Raw genomic sequence first — 19,669 nt, 5'->3', positions numbered from 1 at the left:
GTGTGTGTGTGTGTGTGTGTGTGTGTGTGTGTGTGTGTGTGTGTACGTGTGTACATTTAAAAACATATTTTTGAAACACGGTTTTGCTGTGAGAACCAAGCTGGTCTTGAACTCCTGCTTCTATCTCCCAAGTGCTGGGATTGCTAGTGTGCAGCGCCATGGCCAGCCTGCTTTAGGATCTGTAAGTTCATGGTTTTGCAACTGCTACTTGGGTAAGCACATCTATGGTTAGTTAACTTTATTTTCACTGTTGCCTATGTGAAATATATACTACTGCCAGTTTAAAATAGTGTGTCCTTGCTTTTATACCGAGGACGCACTGTTTGCCTACTTGATTTCCAGCGGCATGCTATTTGTCATTGTAAGACAGATACTAACTTCAGTACTACGCATTTTTGATAGGCAGTGAAGCGTCACTCTAGTCCCACAGCCGGAGTGGCACATTCCTTCAGCAGTGCCCACCATCGGGTTCTGCAAACAGCGACGTGAACTGCATTAGATTTCGAGTTGTCCTGGACTGGATTTTCCAAAGGCAGCTTTTCCTCCTTTCATTTTTCTGTGTACTCATAAGCTAGATTCAAGAGCATGAAGAATACAGAAACCCTTTGTGCACATGTATTTTTATATGCGTGTGCTTATGCAAGTATATAAATGCATGTGTGCACATGCAGAGCCTAGGACACCCAGGTGTCTTCTGCTAATGCTCTCCACCTTATTTCCTTGAGACATGGTTCTTTTCTGAAGCTCACCTTTTCCTCTCTGCTGGCTGGCGAGGCTGGTTGGCCAGTGAGCTCTTGGCCTCTGTGTGTCTCCTTTCCCCAGTGCTGTGGTTACAGGCATACAGTCATGCTGAGCTTTTTATTTTATTTTATTTTATTTTATTTTATTTTATTTTTAATAGTCACTTAGCAATAACCACTTTTTAGCAGTCTTTTTTTTAAAACTTTATCTGTATTTTTTTAACATTTATTTATTTATTATGTATACATCATACAGCTTTCTGCCTGCATGTATGCCTGCAGGCCAGAAGAGGGCACCAGACCTGATTATAGATGGTTGTGAGCCACCGTGTGGTTGCTGGGAATTGAACTCAGGACCTCTGGAAGAGCAGACAGTGCTCTTAACCTCTGAGCCATCTCTCCAGCCCCACGCTGAGCTTTTAATGTACACGTTAGAGACTTGAATTTAGACTCTTCTGCATACAAAGCAAAGTCACTTACCACTGAGTCATCTCTCTAGTCCATGGAAAAACCTTTTAAATCACAATTTATATGGATAGTAGAACTCATAATAGTGGTTGTTAAATGGAATCAAGGCATATTAATTCTTTTGAATTAAAAAAAGATATACTTTAAAATTATTTTTAAACATGTATGTGCATGTGCATGTGTATGCATGTATGTGCATGTGTGTGTGTGCATGTGTGTGTGTGTGCGTATGTGTGTTACCTTGCAAGTGCCCATGGGGGCCAGAGGCATTGGAACCCCTTTGGAGTTGGAGTTGGTGTTACAGGGCAGTGGAGAGCCAGCTGGTAACTGAACTTGGTCCTTCTGGAAGAGTAGCTCTTAACAGCTGAGCTAATGCTCCAGACCTACAAAAACATGTTAATGTGTGTGTCATTGAAGTCTCCCACTAGTTTTTGGGTGTTTTAGTGGGTTGCCCTAGCTTAAGTTTGTAGTTGAATTATGGAGGTTTTGTGATACAAGTCTTTTCTTTTTCAGGACTTTCCCAGATTTCTCAGAACAAAGTAGCAGTTCTTCTTCTAGCTGGTGGGCAGGGGACAAGACTTGGAGTCACGTATCCCAAGGGCATGTATGATGTGGGCTTGCCATCCCACAAGACACTTTTCCAGATACAAGCAGAACGTATTCTGAAGCTGCAGCAGTTAGCTGAGAAACAGTATGGCAACAAGTGCACCATCCCCTGGTAAGCGGGTCTCATGCTGAAGCATCTGCTCTGTAGCATTCAGATGTGTGTAACTTACTGTCAAGAGGACACGCTTGTTACCAGTGATCTATGAAAGGCAACCCTACATATGCTAAAAGTAATATATGTTATAGCTAGCTGCCCTCAGTGGCTTTACTGGGAATATATACTCACTTTTATACCCTTAGATAAGCACCTTAAGAATACCTTTCAGTACCCAGCAGACCCTCAGTTCGGAAACTTCTTACTGACTGGTAGTGTGTCTAAAATAGGCCTTCTGGTTGAAAATTAATTTCCTCCTGAAATCTGAAGGTGTTGCTGCCACATGTCCAGTGTCATTTTGATCCCTAATCATTTTGTTTCCTCTCTCAAGCATTTGGGTTTCTCCTTCATAGTGTCTTACACCTCGTGATAAAGTGGTATGGCTCATTAGGCCTTTTCTGTCTAGCAAATCAGATCCTAAGTACCAGGTTAGGTGGTTCGTCCCTCTTCCCCCATCCCCCACCTCTTCCACATGGTGGCTTTCCCCAGAGATGAAAGCCGCGTTGACGTCTCTGCTATGGGTCCCATTTGTTTCCTCAGCAGCTACTGGGGTGCTGCATGCAGGGTCTCAGTCTTGGTCACTGCCTCCCAAGCACTGTGAGTGACACTCAGGTCACTGCCTCCCAAGCACTGTGAGTGACACTCAGGTCACTGCCTCCCAAGCACTGTGAGTGACACTCAGGTGGTTCTGCACTGCCTTTCACTTTTTCCCTTTTTCTTTAGCTCTCTGATTAATTTCCTGGAGCAGTTAAGGGGAACCAGCTATGTATCTGACATCCCTCAGGGCCTTGATCTTATCACTTCAGTCCCACAGGACCAATCAAAACTGCTGGTTTTCTGTCTCCCAGCAACAGCCTCCAGTCCCAGTGCAGACTCCCTAGCCTGTGCCAGCATCAGAAAAGACTGTCAGGAAGAAGCAGCTGCTTTCCTTAATTCCCTTCGGAAGATTCTCCCTCTCTGGGGCTTCAGGTCTGAACCATGCTGTCCTCTGATTACTTTGAAGACATGATTTTTGGAATAATTTTCCAAGATATTCAAGTTCTTTTGCAATATAAAAGTACTGGGATGCTGTGAACTTTTTTTTTTTTTCTCATCTTGATCCTGTTGGGGGTGATTAAAATGCCCCAAGTGATTTGTTTGGCATACATATTTACTGTGGTAGGAAATCATGCCATCTTCTTCATCAATTTAAATATTATTTTTGTTTTATCTTCTGCTTGAATGTCTGCACTACATGCATGCAGTATCTGCGAGGCCAGAAGAGGGCCTCAGATCCCCTAGAAATGGACTTCAGTGGTCATTAACTACCAAATGGGAACCAACCTGAGTCTCCTGTAAGAGCAAGTGCTCCTAACTGTGAGCCATCTCTCCAGCTCTGTAGTTCAGCAGTTGATTTATTTAATGATTATTAGTTGGGTTGCTGTTTCTAAGTCCTAAGTATTGATCACTAACTAAAACAAAAATCTCAATTTTTATGTAGCTTAAATTCTAGGAAGGCCTGAATCACTTTAGTTTAGTTTCTAACTGTAGTTTTAGATAGGATCTTTTTTCTCCCTTGCCATTACGTCATGAATTCAGTTTTTTGGAAAATGAAAGATTTGTTTTAGTTTTTTATGTGTATAAATCTTTTACCTGCATTATGTCTGAACACACTTATGTGTGCCTGATGCTCAGGGAGACCAGAAGAGGTGCTGGATTCCTAGAACTGGAGTTAGAGACAGCTGTGAGCCACCATGTGGATGTTGGGAATTGAATGATGTCCTTTGGAAGAGCAGACAGTGGTTTTAACTGCTGATTGATCTCTCGAGATCCTCAATTAAAGTTTAGTGGCAACAGAATGTATAATTTTACTCCCATCATTATAACTGGATGCTGAGCAGAGTCAGGGATCTCTCTCAAATTTTAATAAGAACCACAAGAAAATACTAACCTGTGTTGTTGTTACCTTTTCCCTCTATTTCGAGTAGGAGGTTTAATTTTAGCGTACACTTTTACAGAGTTATAAATGCTTACGCCTCTCGATATGGGTTCTTTGCTTCAGGAAACAGGTTTGATATTTTCATAGGCTTATTTCGTGCATAAGGATCGGTAAAAATCCTGGAAGAAATAAAAGAACTAATCAGTATGTCTGAGCCAAAAAAATGATGAAGTAAGTCAGATATGAAGCCAGGGCTCTCACAGTCTCTGCAGCTTGGGAATGTATCGAGAGCACCATCTTTTGCCCTAATTCTTGCTTATAAAATGGACTCTCTTTGCAGGTATATAATGACCAGTGGCAGAACGATGGAATCGACAAAGGAGTTCTTTACAAAGCACAAGTTCTTTGGTTTAAAAAAGGAGAACGTGGTCTTTTTCCAGCAGGGAATGCTGCCTGCTATGAGCTTTGATGGGAAAGTTATCTTGGAAGAGAAAAACAAAGTCTCTATGGCTCCAGGTTCGTAATCATCCTCCTGTGGTGGTGACTTATTTGATAGTATGGAATGACTCATTAACTTGTTTTTCTTTTGAATGGTGGTGATTTGGATGTTAGACAAAAGTTGTTTTTTTTTTCTTCAATTTTTTTCCTTTATATTGTCAGTGATTTAAAAAGTTGAAAATGTCCATTAGTGAAATGGATGGATCAAAATTTACACTTCTTATGGGTGATTGCCCTAGGGAGCTTTCTGGATGTTCACCCTCTTCTCGTGCTATTTTATGTGTATGGGAAGCATCACGATTTGGTAGGTAGGAGGCTTAGCTGGTGATGTAAGTCAGCGCTAGATTACTTGCCTGGCAGGCACAAGGCTCTGGGCTCACAGATCACCACTGGAAAAAAACAAAACAACAAAGTAGTGAGAGGCTAAATGATAGTTTCTAAGTGGCTTTAAATCTTAAACAGAGATATGCTCAGGGACATTAAATGGCAAAGAGAAATCTTCATACACTAAGAGAGCACAAGGCAGAACTGTATACACGTGTATACAGGGACACTGGCTTGTATGACTGCAGTTAGTATATGCACATTGCAGTCGCTGATGGCATTTATCAGAACTGGACAGTTGTGCTTGTATAACCACACAGAGTGACCTAGACAGTGATCTCAGCTGTGGAACCTGCGTGAGTTTCTCTATGAGTCTGTACTTAAAGGAAAGACTGAGAGGAGTAGACAGTAAGCTAGATCTTCACCATGTGTGGGCCTGTATTGCATCTGGATTCCTGTTTGCAAAAGACTTTGTTTGTTTGTTTGTTTGTTTGTTTGTTTGATGCAAGGGCTAATGTAACCCAGGCTGGTTTGCAACTCACTGTATAGCTGAAGGGACTTTAAGCCCTGATCTGCCTTCCTGTACTTCCTAAGTCCTGGGATTACATGTATGTGCCACCACACTGTGTTTAGGAAGTGCTGGACCCAGGGCATCATGCATGCTAGGCGTGCACTCTGTCAACTGAAGTGGATTCCCAGTAAGTACCTGTATTTCTCTCCCTTCCTCCCTTCCTCCCTTCCTTGAAGAAGAGTTTACTACTGCTATTAGCTCTGTTTTGGATGGCTGTCTAGTTTTTCATTATTAAGTAATGAAATTAAGATAGAAGAAATATACTAAAATAGCAATGAAGATAAAAACTTTTATTTATAGTTTAAATCTCAATAGGTTTTCAAATCTGTCTTAATAAGTGATTAGTGTAAAATGCTTAAATACTTTTATTTTGAGCTAGGTAAGTCTTTTGGGCTATGAATATAGAGCCGATTTGAATCATAAATATTAATAAAACTCAAAATGGTCTAATCAAAATGATGTAATCATGGCTCGATAAGAGCTATATAGTACCCTATGTTATATGATAAATTATTGTTTTGAAATTTCCGGGATTTACGTCAGTGATGTTATTCTTTACATAATTATGCCCAAGCTATACACTGTTTTTTACAATTTTTTTGGATAGTTTATGTATTTACATTTCAAATATTATCCCCTTTCCTAGTTCCCCCTCTCCCATCCTCCCTGCCCCTCCTTCTATTAGGGTGCTCCCACTCCCATACACTCATTCCCACCTCAGCACCCTGGCATTTCCGTACACTGGGGAAAAGAGCCTTCACAGGACCCAGGGCTTCTCCTCCTATTGATGTCATACAATGCCATCTTCTGCTACATGTGCTGCTGGAGCCAAGTACCCCCTGTGTATTCTTTGGTTGGTGGTTTAGTCCCTGGGAACCTGGGGTGTCTGACTGGTTGATATTGTTGTTCTTCCTCTGGGGTTGCAAACCCCTTCAAAGCTGTGCACTATTAACTTTTGACACCTGAACTTTATGTGCATACTCAGTATTTTTGACTTTGTGATGAAAGCCATGCCAGTTTTTAAATGTTAAGTCTTCTAGTTGTCTCCACAGTGGGTCACGGTATATTACTAGTGGGTTGTTTATTTTCCAGATGGGAATGGTGGTCTCTACCGGGCTCTTGCAGCCCAAAACATTGTGGAGGACATGGAGCAAAGAGGCATCTGGAGTATTCATGTCTATTGTGTGGATAACATACTGGTGAAAGTGGCAGACCCTCGGTTCATTGGATTCTGCATTCAGAAAGGAGCAGACTGTGGGGCAAAGGTAAAGCCTTCTCAGCTTTGTTGAGGCTTTGAATGCTTTTTGATCAGTCTTTTTTAGGTGATCTGAATAACTTAAGAGTCATTCATCTGACTAAAGTATTTGAACCATTTCACTTGGTTCTAGAAGGTCACAAGTTATTACTTGTCACAAGAATTTAAACAATGTGAGGATGGTTTGTGACTACCTGAGACAGTGAATGCTGGTCATCATTATGGGTACATTTAAAGTTATTAAATTACTGTTGGAATGACTATAAGCACACTGTTACTAGGGTTGAGGGAGGTTATGCTGTGCATAGGAACAGTTAAATAGTTGTGTGTGTGTGTGTGTGTGTGTGTGTGTGTGTGTGTGTGTGTGTGTGTTAGATAAGGCTAAGAATAAAATAGTCAGAAGAGACCTTAACATTTCAGAAGATTTAAAAACATTAATACAAACACTGATTTTTCTGAAAGTATTTTAAGGCTTCTAGTCTCAACAAATAAATTATAACACAGTCGTGTTAGATCCCATGGAGACTAATGGGGAGACATCTAATGAAATGACTACAAGGTTTAGAATTAACTGGGAAGATGGTCAAGAAATAATACAGGTTCACTTAATGTCCGACAGAGCCATCTGTTTTGGTCTAAGTGATGGGGGAGTTTTATTCCGTGTGGTTTACTAATAGCATGTTGTGTTTATGTATCCCATTGGCTTTCTTTGTGCCCTGAAAGGTATCTAGGTAGATCCCATATCTTAGGTCTTGTGAGCAGTGCAGCAACAGCACAGGAACACAGTCCTTGATTTGCTGACTTCAGTTCTTTCAGCCCTGTACTCAGTAGTGGGGATAGCTGGATCACATGATAAATGTATATCTTGGAATTTCATATTGTTTTGTATAGTTTCTGTGTAGGACTAATATTCCCACCAACCGTGTGTGAGAGTTCCCCTTTTTGAGGGCTTTGAAAGATAGCTTGGAGTTATGAGCACTTGCTGTTCTTCCAGAGGACCTGGTTCAGTCCTCAGGGCCCGCGTAACTCTAACTCTGGTGGCTCCAGTTCCTGGGGATCCCATGCCCTCTTCTGGTCTCTGTGGGCAGTGCATACGTACATGCAGGCAAAAGGTCTCTAAAGATAAGATTAAGAAAATCTATTTTAGAAAAGTTGCCTTTTCTACATTTCTTCACTGGCACTTTTTCTTTTTTTTGATTATATTCATTCTAACTGGGGTGACCGTTAGAGGTAGAAATGCTAATGATCCCAATTTGATCATCACATATGTTTATTAAATCATACAGAATCATATAAACATAATTATAATAATTAAAAAATGAAATAATAAACTGAAAAATAGAGTATTTCAAATTGTAAGAATGAATGAATGTAAGAATGTAAGGCTAAGTACAACATACCTCTTCTTCAACGCTCATGACAAAATCACTCCAAAACGGACACATACTTAAATATGTGAAACCATAAAGATGTTAACATGTAGAATGCTTGTATGTGTTTGATGTCAAAGTCAAAACCATGTGTGAGCTGACAAAAACAAAGTAGGTTATATACAAACTTAAAATGTCTGTTTAAAATGAGACCTCAAGTAAGCATAAAAAAAAAAAGAGAGAGACCTCAAGGGCTAGAGATGGCTCAGTGGTTAAGAGCACTGGCTGTTCTTCTGGAGGTCCTGAGTTCAATTCCCAGCACCCACATGGTGGCTCACAACCATCTGTAATAGGATCCGATGCCCTCTTCTGCTGAGTCTGAGGACAGCGGCAGTGTACTCATAAAAATAAAATAAATAAATCTTTTTAAAAAATGAGACCTTGAGAGACACACCATAATCTCGGTTAGAGATTTTCTATTATAAATTAATTTCTTACCACATTAGTCTAAAAAATAGTTATATTCAGAAGCTTAAGCCCTAAATTTAGCAAATCAGGTTTTGAGAGAATAAAGTATTAGGTCTAATAAGACTTTATGTTCTTTGAGGCATGGTGTTGCTGTTAGCCTAGGCTGACTTGAACCTCATGACAGCCCTCCTGCCTCAGTTTCCCAAGGGCTGAACCACCACGTGAACATAAGACTCTTTGACTCTGAAGAGAGCCATCGATTAGTTCATGTGATTAAGGCAGCAGTCTAACCAGATGCTCGACAGCACAAGCCGTGTGTTTAATTGCTACTGAACTGTAGTGGAAACAGCGAATGGAACTGTGAGTAGCTGGGAAGCTTAAGAACCTCCGGAGCACAGCAGTGCATTTCTGACCTGTCCCACTTGGCGTCTCTTCTTTCTGAGACAGAGCCTAACTCTTTACTGATGGAAGCTTCAGAGTCAATGTAAAGACTGCGAGGTCAGAGAGGATATGGCCACCCCATGTGATCCACGGTATTAGCATTCTTCCTTCACATAGTTGTAAGTCCCAGATTACGGGTCGTTAATTGTGTCTGTGAAGCAGGGCTAGAATTCATGCTCCCCAACTCTTCCTCCCTCACTTCCACTATACAAGGCCATCTGGAGAATAGTCCTGTCTGCCGGAAGCTGGTGTGCGTGCGACTTGTGTGCACTGTTCACACAGACGCGGGTGTTGACCTCTCCACCAGCTGCAGCCGAGGTCCAGCCGTAGTTTCTTCTGCACACTCACCACTTAGTCTTGGGTCTGCCATGAAGACTGCAGTTACTCTGAGTCAGTAAGAACTCAGATGGAACCCAGCGAAGATTAGATTGACATAGTTAAAATTTTTACAAAAGTAAGTTAAATATTTCTCTCCCGAGCTTTGTTTTTTGGAACTTGACTTAAGTTCACCTCTGTTTACCAGATGCTAGGATTATAGCTGCTCTTTTTTTAAATTAAGCCAATTAAGATATTAAAAATATAATTGATACATTTTAAAATTATATTTTTATTATTTAATACATTTTTAAATTTAAGTATATTTTGATCATATTTCTCCCTCTCCCCCAAGTCCTTCAGTTCATCTCCCTCACCCAGCTTTTAAGTTCTTTCTCAAAACAATAAAAATAAATAAAATAAAAATCTAATACAACCATGCAGCCCCTTAAAATTAAGAAAAAAATAAAATGATATCTAAAGAGAAGAAACAAAACAAAACATCAAATTCTAAGCAAATAAAAGCACACACAGACCCCCTGTGAGGAGCATTGTGTGTTTGTCAGCTGCTCCTGAAGGTGAGCATCCGCCCTGTAGGGGCTGAGGTACCCAGTGTGGCTCCATCGAGAAAACGGATTTCCCTCTGCCTGCAGGTCTGAGTGACAAATCGTTTGTTCACCTTCCCTCTGGTAGCTAGGCTTTTATTCACTCATTCATCTGTTAACTCAGCCTTCTTCCTTTTTTTTTTTTTTAACAAATATAACGAGATAAAATGAAACAAAACCTGTCATTGAAGTTAGACAAGACAGACCAACAGAAGGAAAAGAGCCCAAGACAAGCCCATAGAACCTCAGCAATCCATGAACTGGAAGCCATAATAGAAGTGCTGAGGACCTGGGACAGACCCTGTGTATGCTGCTTCAGTCTCTGAGTACATTGAGTTTTGAGGACCTTGTTTTCTCGTTGTCCTCTATCCCCTCTTGTTCTTACACTCTTTCTGCCTCCTCATCCATGAGGTTCCCTGAGCGCTGAGGGGAGAGATTTGATGGAGACATCCCATTTAGGCCTCGGTGTTCCAAGGTCTCTCAGTCTCTGCATAATGTCTGGCAATATTTGTTCCCATCTGCTGCAGAAGGAAGCTTCTCTGATGATGGCTGAGCGAGGCAACCAATCTATGAGTATAACAGTGTTATTAGGAGTCAATTTTTTAAAAAAGATTTAATTGTTTGTTTGTTTGTTTGTTTATTTATTTATTTAATGTATATGAGTATACGGTCATTCTCTTCAGACACCAGCAGAGGGCATTGGATTTCATACAGATGTTTGTGAGCCACCATGTGGTTGCTGGGATTTGAACTCAGGACCTCTAGAAGGGCAGTCAGTGCTCTTAGCCACTGAGCCATCTCTCCAACCCCATTCGTTGTCTATTTTTCACTACATTTTTTCCTTTTTTAGAACATTATTACTTGGTTTCACCCTAGGTCCCTGAGCTGTCTAATCTCAGGTGCGTGCTCACCAAGCAGTATTGCATGGGTCCCATCTCCTGGAGGGAACTTAAGTTAAATCAGTTGGTGACTTACTCCCACAAGTTCTGTGCCACCGTTGCCGTAGCATATCTTGTAGACAGCATCATTGTAATAAAGGGCTTGTGCTGTGGCTGGCTCGGTGTTCATGTTCCTATTTGGAGAAGGGATTCTGTACCAAAGAGAGTGGAGCGTGAAGGCTCTATGTAGCTGTAAACGTGGCATCTTCATGTTCCCTGAGTGGTGTAGGAGTTGTATTTTGACACATTCTAATTAGGGGGTGACTCATAGCATGATAGTAAATTTCTTTGTGGTACATCGTAACTTCTTGCTCTACCTTGATGCATTAAATACTCTTTTGTGGAGTGACAAATTTGAAGAATGAGCTAGTTTATAAAAGCACAAACATAAAAAGTTAGGAGCCATTGTTAATGGATGTCATTTTGTGAAACGATTATACTTAATCGTGTTATCTTGGATTCTTGCTTAGAAAAGCAAGAATCTAGAAACTATTAATCTAGAAACTATTGATCAGCTCTCTTAATTTTATGCCATAAATTTTTCTTTATAATACAACTGATTTCTAAAATTATGCAGTTGGCAAATTCTTTCTTGTAATTTAGACTTTTATACTATGTAGATGTCAATAATTATGGAAACAAATCCTTTGCCTGTAGATTAAATGTGAATAATATCAATGGATAGGATTATTTTTATGTCTTGTGATTAGTTGGTTGTGAGGGTTCATAGTGGTGACTGGAAAATAAACCTCATGTGCATTTTAACAACTCTGAAAATTCTCTGCCTAGGAAGGTACCTACTATAGAGAATAGGGAGTGAGAGCTTGATTGGCAGGAATTATGAACAGCCCCTGACTGGTTTAAATCATCTTCTCTGCGTTTCCTCTCATTTTAATGTACTTCGTTGTTAAAATCAAGTTAAAGCCCTCTCTTGGGTTGAATTTAAAGATGCCATGAGTAAAACGTATAGGTGGCCTTTATACGGCATGTTTCCGAAGAGCCTGTAGTTAAATGTCTTCCATTGCTGTTGTCTGTCTGATGGGCAGGTGGTAGAGAAAACCAACCCCACGGAGCCAGTCGGCGTGGTTTGCCGGGTGGATGGGGTGTACCAGGTGGTGGAGTACAGTGAGATCTCTCTGGCCACAGCTCAGAAGCGGAGCTCAGACGGACGGCTGCTGTTCAACGCGGGGAACATCGCCAATCACTTCTTCACTGTGCCGTTCCTGAAAGATGTTGTCAAGTATGGACAAAATAGGAACCTAATGCTTTTTATTTATACTGAACCTTTTGGGGAGCTGGCTAGAGGCCCCAAACCTGCTCCACAGAACCCATGTGTTGTCCTGAGGATCAGTGTCTCAAAGGGAAAGCTCCTCCTGGCGTGATTGCTGTGCCTGAGCGGAGCCTGAGCTCTGTCAGGTGCTGGGTCTGCGGGGCAGGCTCTCCCTAGTGCACGCTCTTCCTGCCTCCAAGTGCCAGACGGGCACTGCCATGTTAGAGCTTTTTCCTTAGTGTAGAAATCATTATTTAAATTTTCTAGGAGGACTCTAGTTATACGATGTTATGAACCGAGACTTAATGAATACTCTTTACTCAGAAAATTTCAGCGTTGCTTCTTGATACACATGTGCCTGCGTGTTTTCGGTTTTTTCCTTACATTTTGAATTGAAAAGTGATTCTATCTTTCCCCCTTTATTCCTCAGTGTTTACGAACCTCAGTTGCAGCACCATGTGGCTCAGAAGAAGATTCCATACGTGGATTCCCAGGGCCACTTAATTAAGCCAGACAAGCCAAATGGAATAAAGATGGAAAAATTTGTCTTTGACATCTTCCAGTTTGCAAAGTATGCTTTGAATAGCACCAGTAAGATCAAATGTGTGCCGTGAAATGTTGCTTTTTACTGTCTGTCAGCCAAGAAGCTGTGCTAGCAATCATGTGTGCCTCAGCCAGTTATCTCAGTCCCGAGAGCCTTCTCCAGTCTAAAGCCACTGCAAGCTGTGGCCTGTGTGGCCTGAAAGTACAATTAGAAAGGGAAGTCAACCGAACCGGTGTCATCTAGGTCTTTTGCAGAACTGTCCAAGTCATTTGCTTTGTTCTGAGACACTGAAGAGATTAAGATAAATAGTTGGCCAGTTTTGTTTAGCATAACTGTTGATGTTCAGCGATGTAAAGATCACCCTGCATCACCATGGTGGGTGTTTCAGATTTTGGCCACTGTGAACATGCAGAGAACAGGCTGGTTGTATAACATGACCCTGACACAGCCGTGTGTGCCTTCCTTTCCTTCCTCTTTCTGTTCTGTTTGCTGTTTTCAGACATGGTCTCATGTGGGCCAGGCTCTGTAGCCAGGATGTGCTTGAATTCCCCCATCTTTCTGCCTCCATCCCCTGAATGCTTGGGCTATGGATGTGAGTCTGTCTGCTTCCCACATGCCTTACTAATGCCTCTCTCAAAACATGTGATCTTTGTGTGTTAAAGCTTTTTTCTTTCTCATCTAAAATAAGAGTTGTGGAAAAGAGCTTATGTTTTACAATGGAGAAGAAAGTTCTGTTTCTCTTTGGATTAGTGATAAATATTATTTGTGATCACTTGAAATTGGCTGAAGAAACCTTGTCACTGGGTCCCAAAAGACTGAGGTATGCTGGGAGGAGTCAGGGACTGTGTGGATAGTTTTATTCCCTATGAATGAAGTCTCTGTGACTCCATTCTAGGAAGTTTGTGGTGTACGAAGTATTACGGGAAGACGAATTCTCCCCGCTCAAAAATGCAGACAGTCAGAATGGGAAGGACAACCCGACCACTGCAAGGCATGCCTTGATGTCCCTTCACCATTGCTGGGTCCTCAATGCTGGGGGACACTTCATAGATGAAAATGGCTCCCGCCTCCCAGCCATCCCCCGGTAAGTCACTGTCTTTGCTTCTGTGTATATGAGCTGCTTTGTGATTCTTCCTTTTCTGTCTGACGTATCCCTAGATCTTGCTTGTTTGTTTATTTTTTTTTTCTTTTTTTTTTCTTTTTTCTTTTTTTTTTTTTCGGGGCTGGGGATCGAACCCAGGACCTTGTGCTTCCTAGGCAAGTGCTCTACCACTGAGCCAAATCCCCAACCCCTTGTTTGTTTATTTTTAAAGTAGCTGTGTGTAACTAGTTACGGGTAGTTACTGATGTAAAGTGACTTTGGCTTTGCTCATTACAAAGAGAATGCCAGCCTTTTCTCTCTTTAAAAGAAAGCTCTTGAAGAGCTCTCTGTTTTTTTGTTTGTTTTGAAAGATCCTTACTGTGTCAGTGAAATGATTTCTACTAACTACTGGTCAGATGGTTTCAGTGTGTCATGTGACCAATGCTGTTAACAACACACTGTACTATATAGGCAAGGTCCTTAAACTCGGAACTTGTTTCTGCTGCCATATGTCTGTTTACAAGTCCCACCAAGACCTTCCTTACCTTCAGTCTATCTGTCCCCTGCTCGTACCATGGCACTAGAGAGGGTGCCTTGAAGGAAAGTGAACACCAGTTACATTCGCTGATATGCAGACCTCAGAAGGTTTTTTGGGTTTTATAGTTTTTTTTTTGTTTTGAATATTTATTATGTATACATCATACAGCTTTCAAGAGGGCATCAGATCCCATTACAGATGGTTGTGAGCCACCATGTGGTTGCTGGGAATTGAACTCAGGACCTCTGGAAGAGCAGACAGCGCTCTTAACTGTTGAGGCATCTCTCCAGCCCCAGGTTTTTTGGGTTTTAGATGATAAGGAAAAAAAGAAAACACTTGGAGCTTTTCACATTTCAATAAGACACTTTTAACCTAAGTCTTTTATCTTATAGTACAAGTTGCTGGCACCTAGAAATGTCCCTTCCTAAACCTTTTATGGTTTGTACTTAGGTGAATTATTTTGCCTTTTTTTTTTTTTTTTTTTTTGTCTTTTATTTTTGAGTCAAGTCTTCTCTATGTATCCCTGGCAATCCTGGAACCCACTCTGTAGACCAGCCTGGCCTTGAACTCATAGAGAACCACCTGCCTCTGCTTCTAGAGTGCTGGGACTAAAGGAGTGCACCACCATCACCTGGCTTAGTTTTTGTTCTTAGGTAAGATTCTGGTTGCATGCACCAAAGTGCTAAAAAGCCTCACACACTGGGCCACTGGGCCATGGAGTGCGGTCTCCCACGACGGACTCTGCTGGGAGGAACAATGCTGGCTTGTCTTTAGTCCAAGGCCACTTAGGCAGGCTCTGCCTTCACAAGCTTGCTCTGTGACGTGTCACACTATCCTCATGCTCATCTTCGACTGAGTTTGGCTTTTTGATTTATTATTATTATTTTTTATTGTTTATTGGTTGAGTATGTTTTGCAGCTCCACGTCATTGTTCTTATTTTCTCCATTCCCATTAATGCTTATTTATTCCTACATAGCAGTGCTACAAATGGAAAGTCAGAGACCATCACAGCTGATGTCAATCACAAGTAAATATCCCAGCCTGCCTGCAGTGCATGGTGATGGGGCTGTGCTTCTCTCCGTACTAACTGGCATTGTAGTTTAGTGTTCTGCCTTTTGGGGTTCTGGAGGGAGGATGATTGACGCTCTGGTGTATGGGTGCACTGCTTTCCTGGTGGCAGGTATCTATCTGGATAACACTAACTCAGAATCTCTGTGCATGCAGGAAGTGGGGAGCATGCTTACTAAAGAATCTGAGCGAGGGTGTTTGGCCCATAGTGATGTGTGGGGTCCTGGGCAGGCTACAGGCAGGGAGAACAGTCGGATCCCTGTACACTGTAGCATGACCTAGAAGAAAAGAGCATTCTGCAAATGTGCTTTACTGAATTGAATATATGTGCTCTCAGGATGGGGTTTGACTACTCCTGCTATTCTACAGCTTCGAATATGGAGAACACTTCTTTCATTTTATTTGTACACTTTTTGGCTTTGTTTTTATTTTGAGAAGGGATCTTGGTTTTCAGCCAAGGTTGGCCTGGAACTCTGTTCTCCTGTGTGTCTCCAAGTGTAGGGATTATAGCCACATAATACCAGATATGGCTAGGTCACTGTTTTCATTCAGTTATTTAGATTCTAAAGTATATATCTTTTTGTTTTTCTTTATCAGCAGGCCATTTTATAGCTAGAAATAGCACAGCCTCTCTCACCTGGACAGTGACAAGATTTTTTATTGTGATTTTTTATATTTCTTTTGCTATTATCTTTTTTTTTTTTAAATAATTTTTTGCTCTTTTTTTTTTTTTTTTTTTTTTTTTCCGGAGCTGGGGACTGAACCCAGGGCCTCGCGCTTCCTAGGCAAGCGCTCTACCACTGAGCTAAATCCCCAACCCCTTTTTGCTATTATCTTTATGGCTAAAAGGTCAGCTGATGGTTTTGCTGCTCTTTACTAGTTAGTAGATTTAGGGGCTGAAGAGATGGCTCAGTGCGTAAGAGCACCGACTGACCTTGCAGCAGACCCAGGTTCAATTCTCAGCACCTCCATGGCGGCACAGGACTCTGTAACTCCAGTTCCAGGAGAGCTTACTCCTTCTTCTGGCCTCCTCAGGCACTGGGAACCAGGTGTGCTTGTGATACAAAGACATACATGCAGACAGACCGCCTGAACACATGAAATACAAGCTTAAAAATAAGTTAAAGTTACTAGATTTAGTTTGAATTTTAAGGTTTTCAGGTAATTTGGGGATGAGGTTAATGGAAAAAGATCTGAAGGTAGAAAGTGTCTCAGAGGTAGGGCTGCCCTTGATTACACGTTCCTTCCATGTGTCTCCTCTTGTCAAGCTGCTTATTTGCCAAGGGGACTAAGCCCTGTGAGCATTGTGTCTCTGTGGCACTGCAGACCAGGGACCTCATCCTATAGGTTTGTCTAGTTTCTTCCAGGAGTCATGGAAAACGGTGGCCACTTACACCATGGGAGCTGGGGCACAGAGCCTTTTGTCATTTTCTGTCTCATTCATTATTTTTAGTCTGTAGACAAAGTACTTTTATAATTTAAGAAATATTGCTCTGACTCTGAGTTTCTTATTGAACCATAGCTGTTTCATTTTGAAAAATGAGACCGTTTCTTAATGGTGTAGCTAAAAGCAGTATTATTCTATTTTTATTAAGATCCAGAAACATTATTCTTACTTGAATTGTTTTCTGTGGTGTTTCTCCCTACTGCCTTTTATGTTAGGATAATCAAACCAAATGACACCATGGACCTGTAAGTAATTCCTACTAAAACCTTTGGTATCAAAAGATGTCCGTAGAAAGTTGGAAAGGTTCCTTGAAAATGAGAACAGAAGTCACATGTTTAGACCAGTTAAATATTTGTTTCTTGGGTTCAAAACCAGATTGTTATCAAAGTGACTGAATCCTTGAGGGGATTCACTGAAATGGGCTCTGTGTGTCCTGCCAATGTGATAGGCCTTCATTTTCATATTATTCTGGTTGAGGTTCTCTGGGAAGTCAGAGGGTCCTTGTCATAAGAATATGGCAGAGATGTGAGGAGACCTTTGGCGCTTTTCTTGACACTAGACCGTCATTTCCCTATTGAATTGGTTTAGTCATTTCTCCAGCAAGCTCCCAGGCCTGCAGCTGCAGTTAGTGTCCTCATGTAGGAGAGACCAGTCATTCCTCACAGCCTACTGGGGTTCAGGCCACATCAACATAAAAGTTCAGAGGTGTTGTCAGGCAGTGCAGGTATTCTGACATGGGGCATAAGTAATGTTTACTCCTGGAGATGGGGATCTCCAGTCACCTGAAACCTTCATCAGTGAACGGAAGCAGTCGCTCAGAATGAAAAGAGGGAACGGGGAGAATGTTGGGGCTGGTGCTAAACCTGGAGGGTAGATATGGTTTTTATAGTCAGAGGGGCTGTGATTGAGATAACTTGGACTACTCCCAACACTGGGCTCCATTATTCTACAGTGACTCAGGAGTGAAAGTAGGCGGTCGAGGCATTGGGACAGGAAGGACATGGAGCGCCTTGAGTGGACTCAGGTGACCTACTTAGAGAAGCACTGGCCTCTGACTAGCCATAGGAGCCATTCTTGGAGGAGGAGAGATCTTAGCTTGAGGCTATAAAGAGGCTGGGTTGTGTGTGCTGTCTACTGTTGCTAAGACGGTTTCTTTTTCTTAGAAGAGAAATTCTTGCTGTGTAGCTCTTGTTGGCCTTAGACTCTTAGTGTTTTGTTTTCTTCAGCTTCCTCAAGTGCTAGGAGTACAGCCATGTTCCATCTGCCTACCTGCTTTTTTATCTTTCTTTCCTGCTTCCTTCCTTTTTTTTTCTCTTTTAAAAAATTATTTTTAAAAATTATTTTATCTTTTAAAAATATTGCATCACTTTCTCTTCCCTTTCCTCCCTTCAACTCCTCCCCCACCCCCTACCCTGACTCTGCCCCCCATCCTCCTTTGGTTCCTCTCAAAATCATGGTCTCTTGTTGATGTATGTATTGTATATGTATGTATGTATTTATATATGTATCTTATGTATCTGTATATGTACATATCTATGTCAATTTACACACACGCATGTAAACACCTAAGTCTGTAAATACAGCCTTCTCTGTCCTAGTCCATTTAGTGTTACTTGTGTGTATATAATTTTAGGGTTGACCGCTTGGTCTTGGATAATCAGTTAGAGGGCTCATCCCTAGGGAAGACTTTCTCCTGCTCTTAGCGTTCCTTTGTTGCCTGCAGTCCTTTGTCTGGGGTGGGGCAGGTGAGATCTCTCCTTTCATGTCAGCATGACTACTGATGTTGTCCTCGCTCAGGCAGCCATATTGTTCAGGTGTCATGGGTGAAGTGTCCTTGTCATTTCTAGGAGACAGTATCACAGATTTCCCATGGGTTTTAAAATCGTTTAGCCTGCTCTTCTGAAATGTTCCCCGAGCCTTTGCTGCAGGAGTTGTAGATGTATTGATGGGCAGGGCACCCACAATCACTTTTTCTCTGTATCTTGACAGTTGTTGCAAAGAGAGTTTTTGTTTGTTCGTTTGTTTTGAGAAAGATGAGAGTTATGTTCATCTGTTAGTGTTAGGATGGATATTTAGAATATAGTTAGAAATCACACCGCTTTAGTGAAATGGCCAGTGTTGCTTCTCCTCTGAGGTCCATGGCTTCACTGGCCTTGGATGACTGACTGAGTTTGAGTCTTCACCCCCTGCTAAGTGGACTGTCAGTCCAGCATTCTACCATTGTACCGTTATGCAGTCAGGGCTGCCCTTGAACTCACCATGTAGACAAGGAAGGCCTGGACCTTCTGATCCTCCTGCCTCTTCCTCCTGAGTTCTGGGACTACAGACACCCAGCACCGTGCATGATTTATGCAGTGCTGGGAATTGAACCCAGAGCCTCATGCCTGGTAGGCAAGCAGTGTACAAACTGATCTACATTCTGGATCTCCTGTTGGCAAGATTCTCCAAGGACTGACTGTAAGGAAAACATTGTTAGACTGTCTAGAAATTCAGAATTCCAAATACCTGTAAAGTATCAGATTGTGACCTAGAATTGGCAAACGGTGACTTTACCTTGTCTTTGTCTTGGTACTTTCTGCCCCAGTGCTTTCAGCAGGCATCTCTGGTAACACGGTGTTGAGACATATTAATGAGTTAGCTAATACAAGAGGCTTAGATTATGTAAGAAAATCCTGTACTAGGAAATTATGGAACAAGGAACAAAGTGTTCTCTGTCTGTGCTGTCCAGTGTGGCTGTCATTACCCACCTGTGGTTCCTGAGCACTGGAATGTAGTTGCTGTGAAGTTTGAAGTGCTTGGTTTCCGTAGCACTTTGGCTGCTGTGTGGACAGTGCAGCTCTGGAGTGTTTGTCAGGGTTAGGATGTGACTTTCGAGATTGTGCTTTGTGAGAATTAGAGCAGCTGGGAGGGAGTCAAGAGACCTATGAGTGGGCCTGCCACACAGTGTATATCTAACCAGAAGTCCCCCCACCCCTTTTTTTTTTCGGAGCTGGGGACCGAACCCAGGGCCTTGTGCTTGCTAGGCAAGCGCTCTACCACTGAGCCAAAT

The 19,669-nt window shown here is 41.8% G+C and overlaps 1 protein-coding gene across 3 annotated transcripts in view; it reads left to right on the top strand.

Annotated features, from left to right (window-relative positions):
- Uap1 (UDP-N-acetylglucosamine pyrophosphorylase 1) overlaps nt 1–19,669 on the top strand; it is a 34,988-nt gene that overhangs the window by 13,593 nt on the left and 1,726 nt on the right. Inside the window, exons 3-9 of one of the 3 annotated variants that reach the window (NM_001191930.1) lie at nt 1,722–1,926; nt 4,227–4,402; nt 6,372–6,544; nt 11,718–11,911; nt 12,372–12,512; nt 13,381–13,569; nt 15,085–15,132. In NM_001191930.1, the coding sequence (NP_001178859.1) occupies nt 1,722–1,926; nt 4,227–4,402; nt 6,372–6,544; nt 11,718–11,911; nt 12,372–12,512; nt 13,381–13,569; nt 15,085–15,132 (1,126 nt within the window). Of the gene's footprint in view, nt 1–1,721; nt 1,927–4,226; nt 4,403–6,371; nt 6,545–11,717; nt 11,912–12,371; nt 12,513–13,380; nt 13,570–15,081; nt 15,133–19,669 lie in introns of all 3 variants that reach the window. The other 2 variants (XM_006250222.3, XM_006250223.3) reach the window with 2 other exon arrangements.

Source organism: Rattus norvegicus, chromosome 13 (genome assembly GCF_036323735.1).
Source record: "Rattus norvegicus strain BN/NHsdMcwi chromosome 13, GRCr8, whole genome shotgun sequence".
NCBI lineage: Eukaryota > Metazoa > Chordata > Mammalia > Rodentia > Muridae > Rattus > Rattus norvegicus.
The sequence above is the reverse complement of the archived record's forward strand: the minus strand, read 5'-3'. Positions and strand labels throughout refer to the sequence as shown.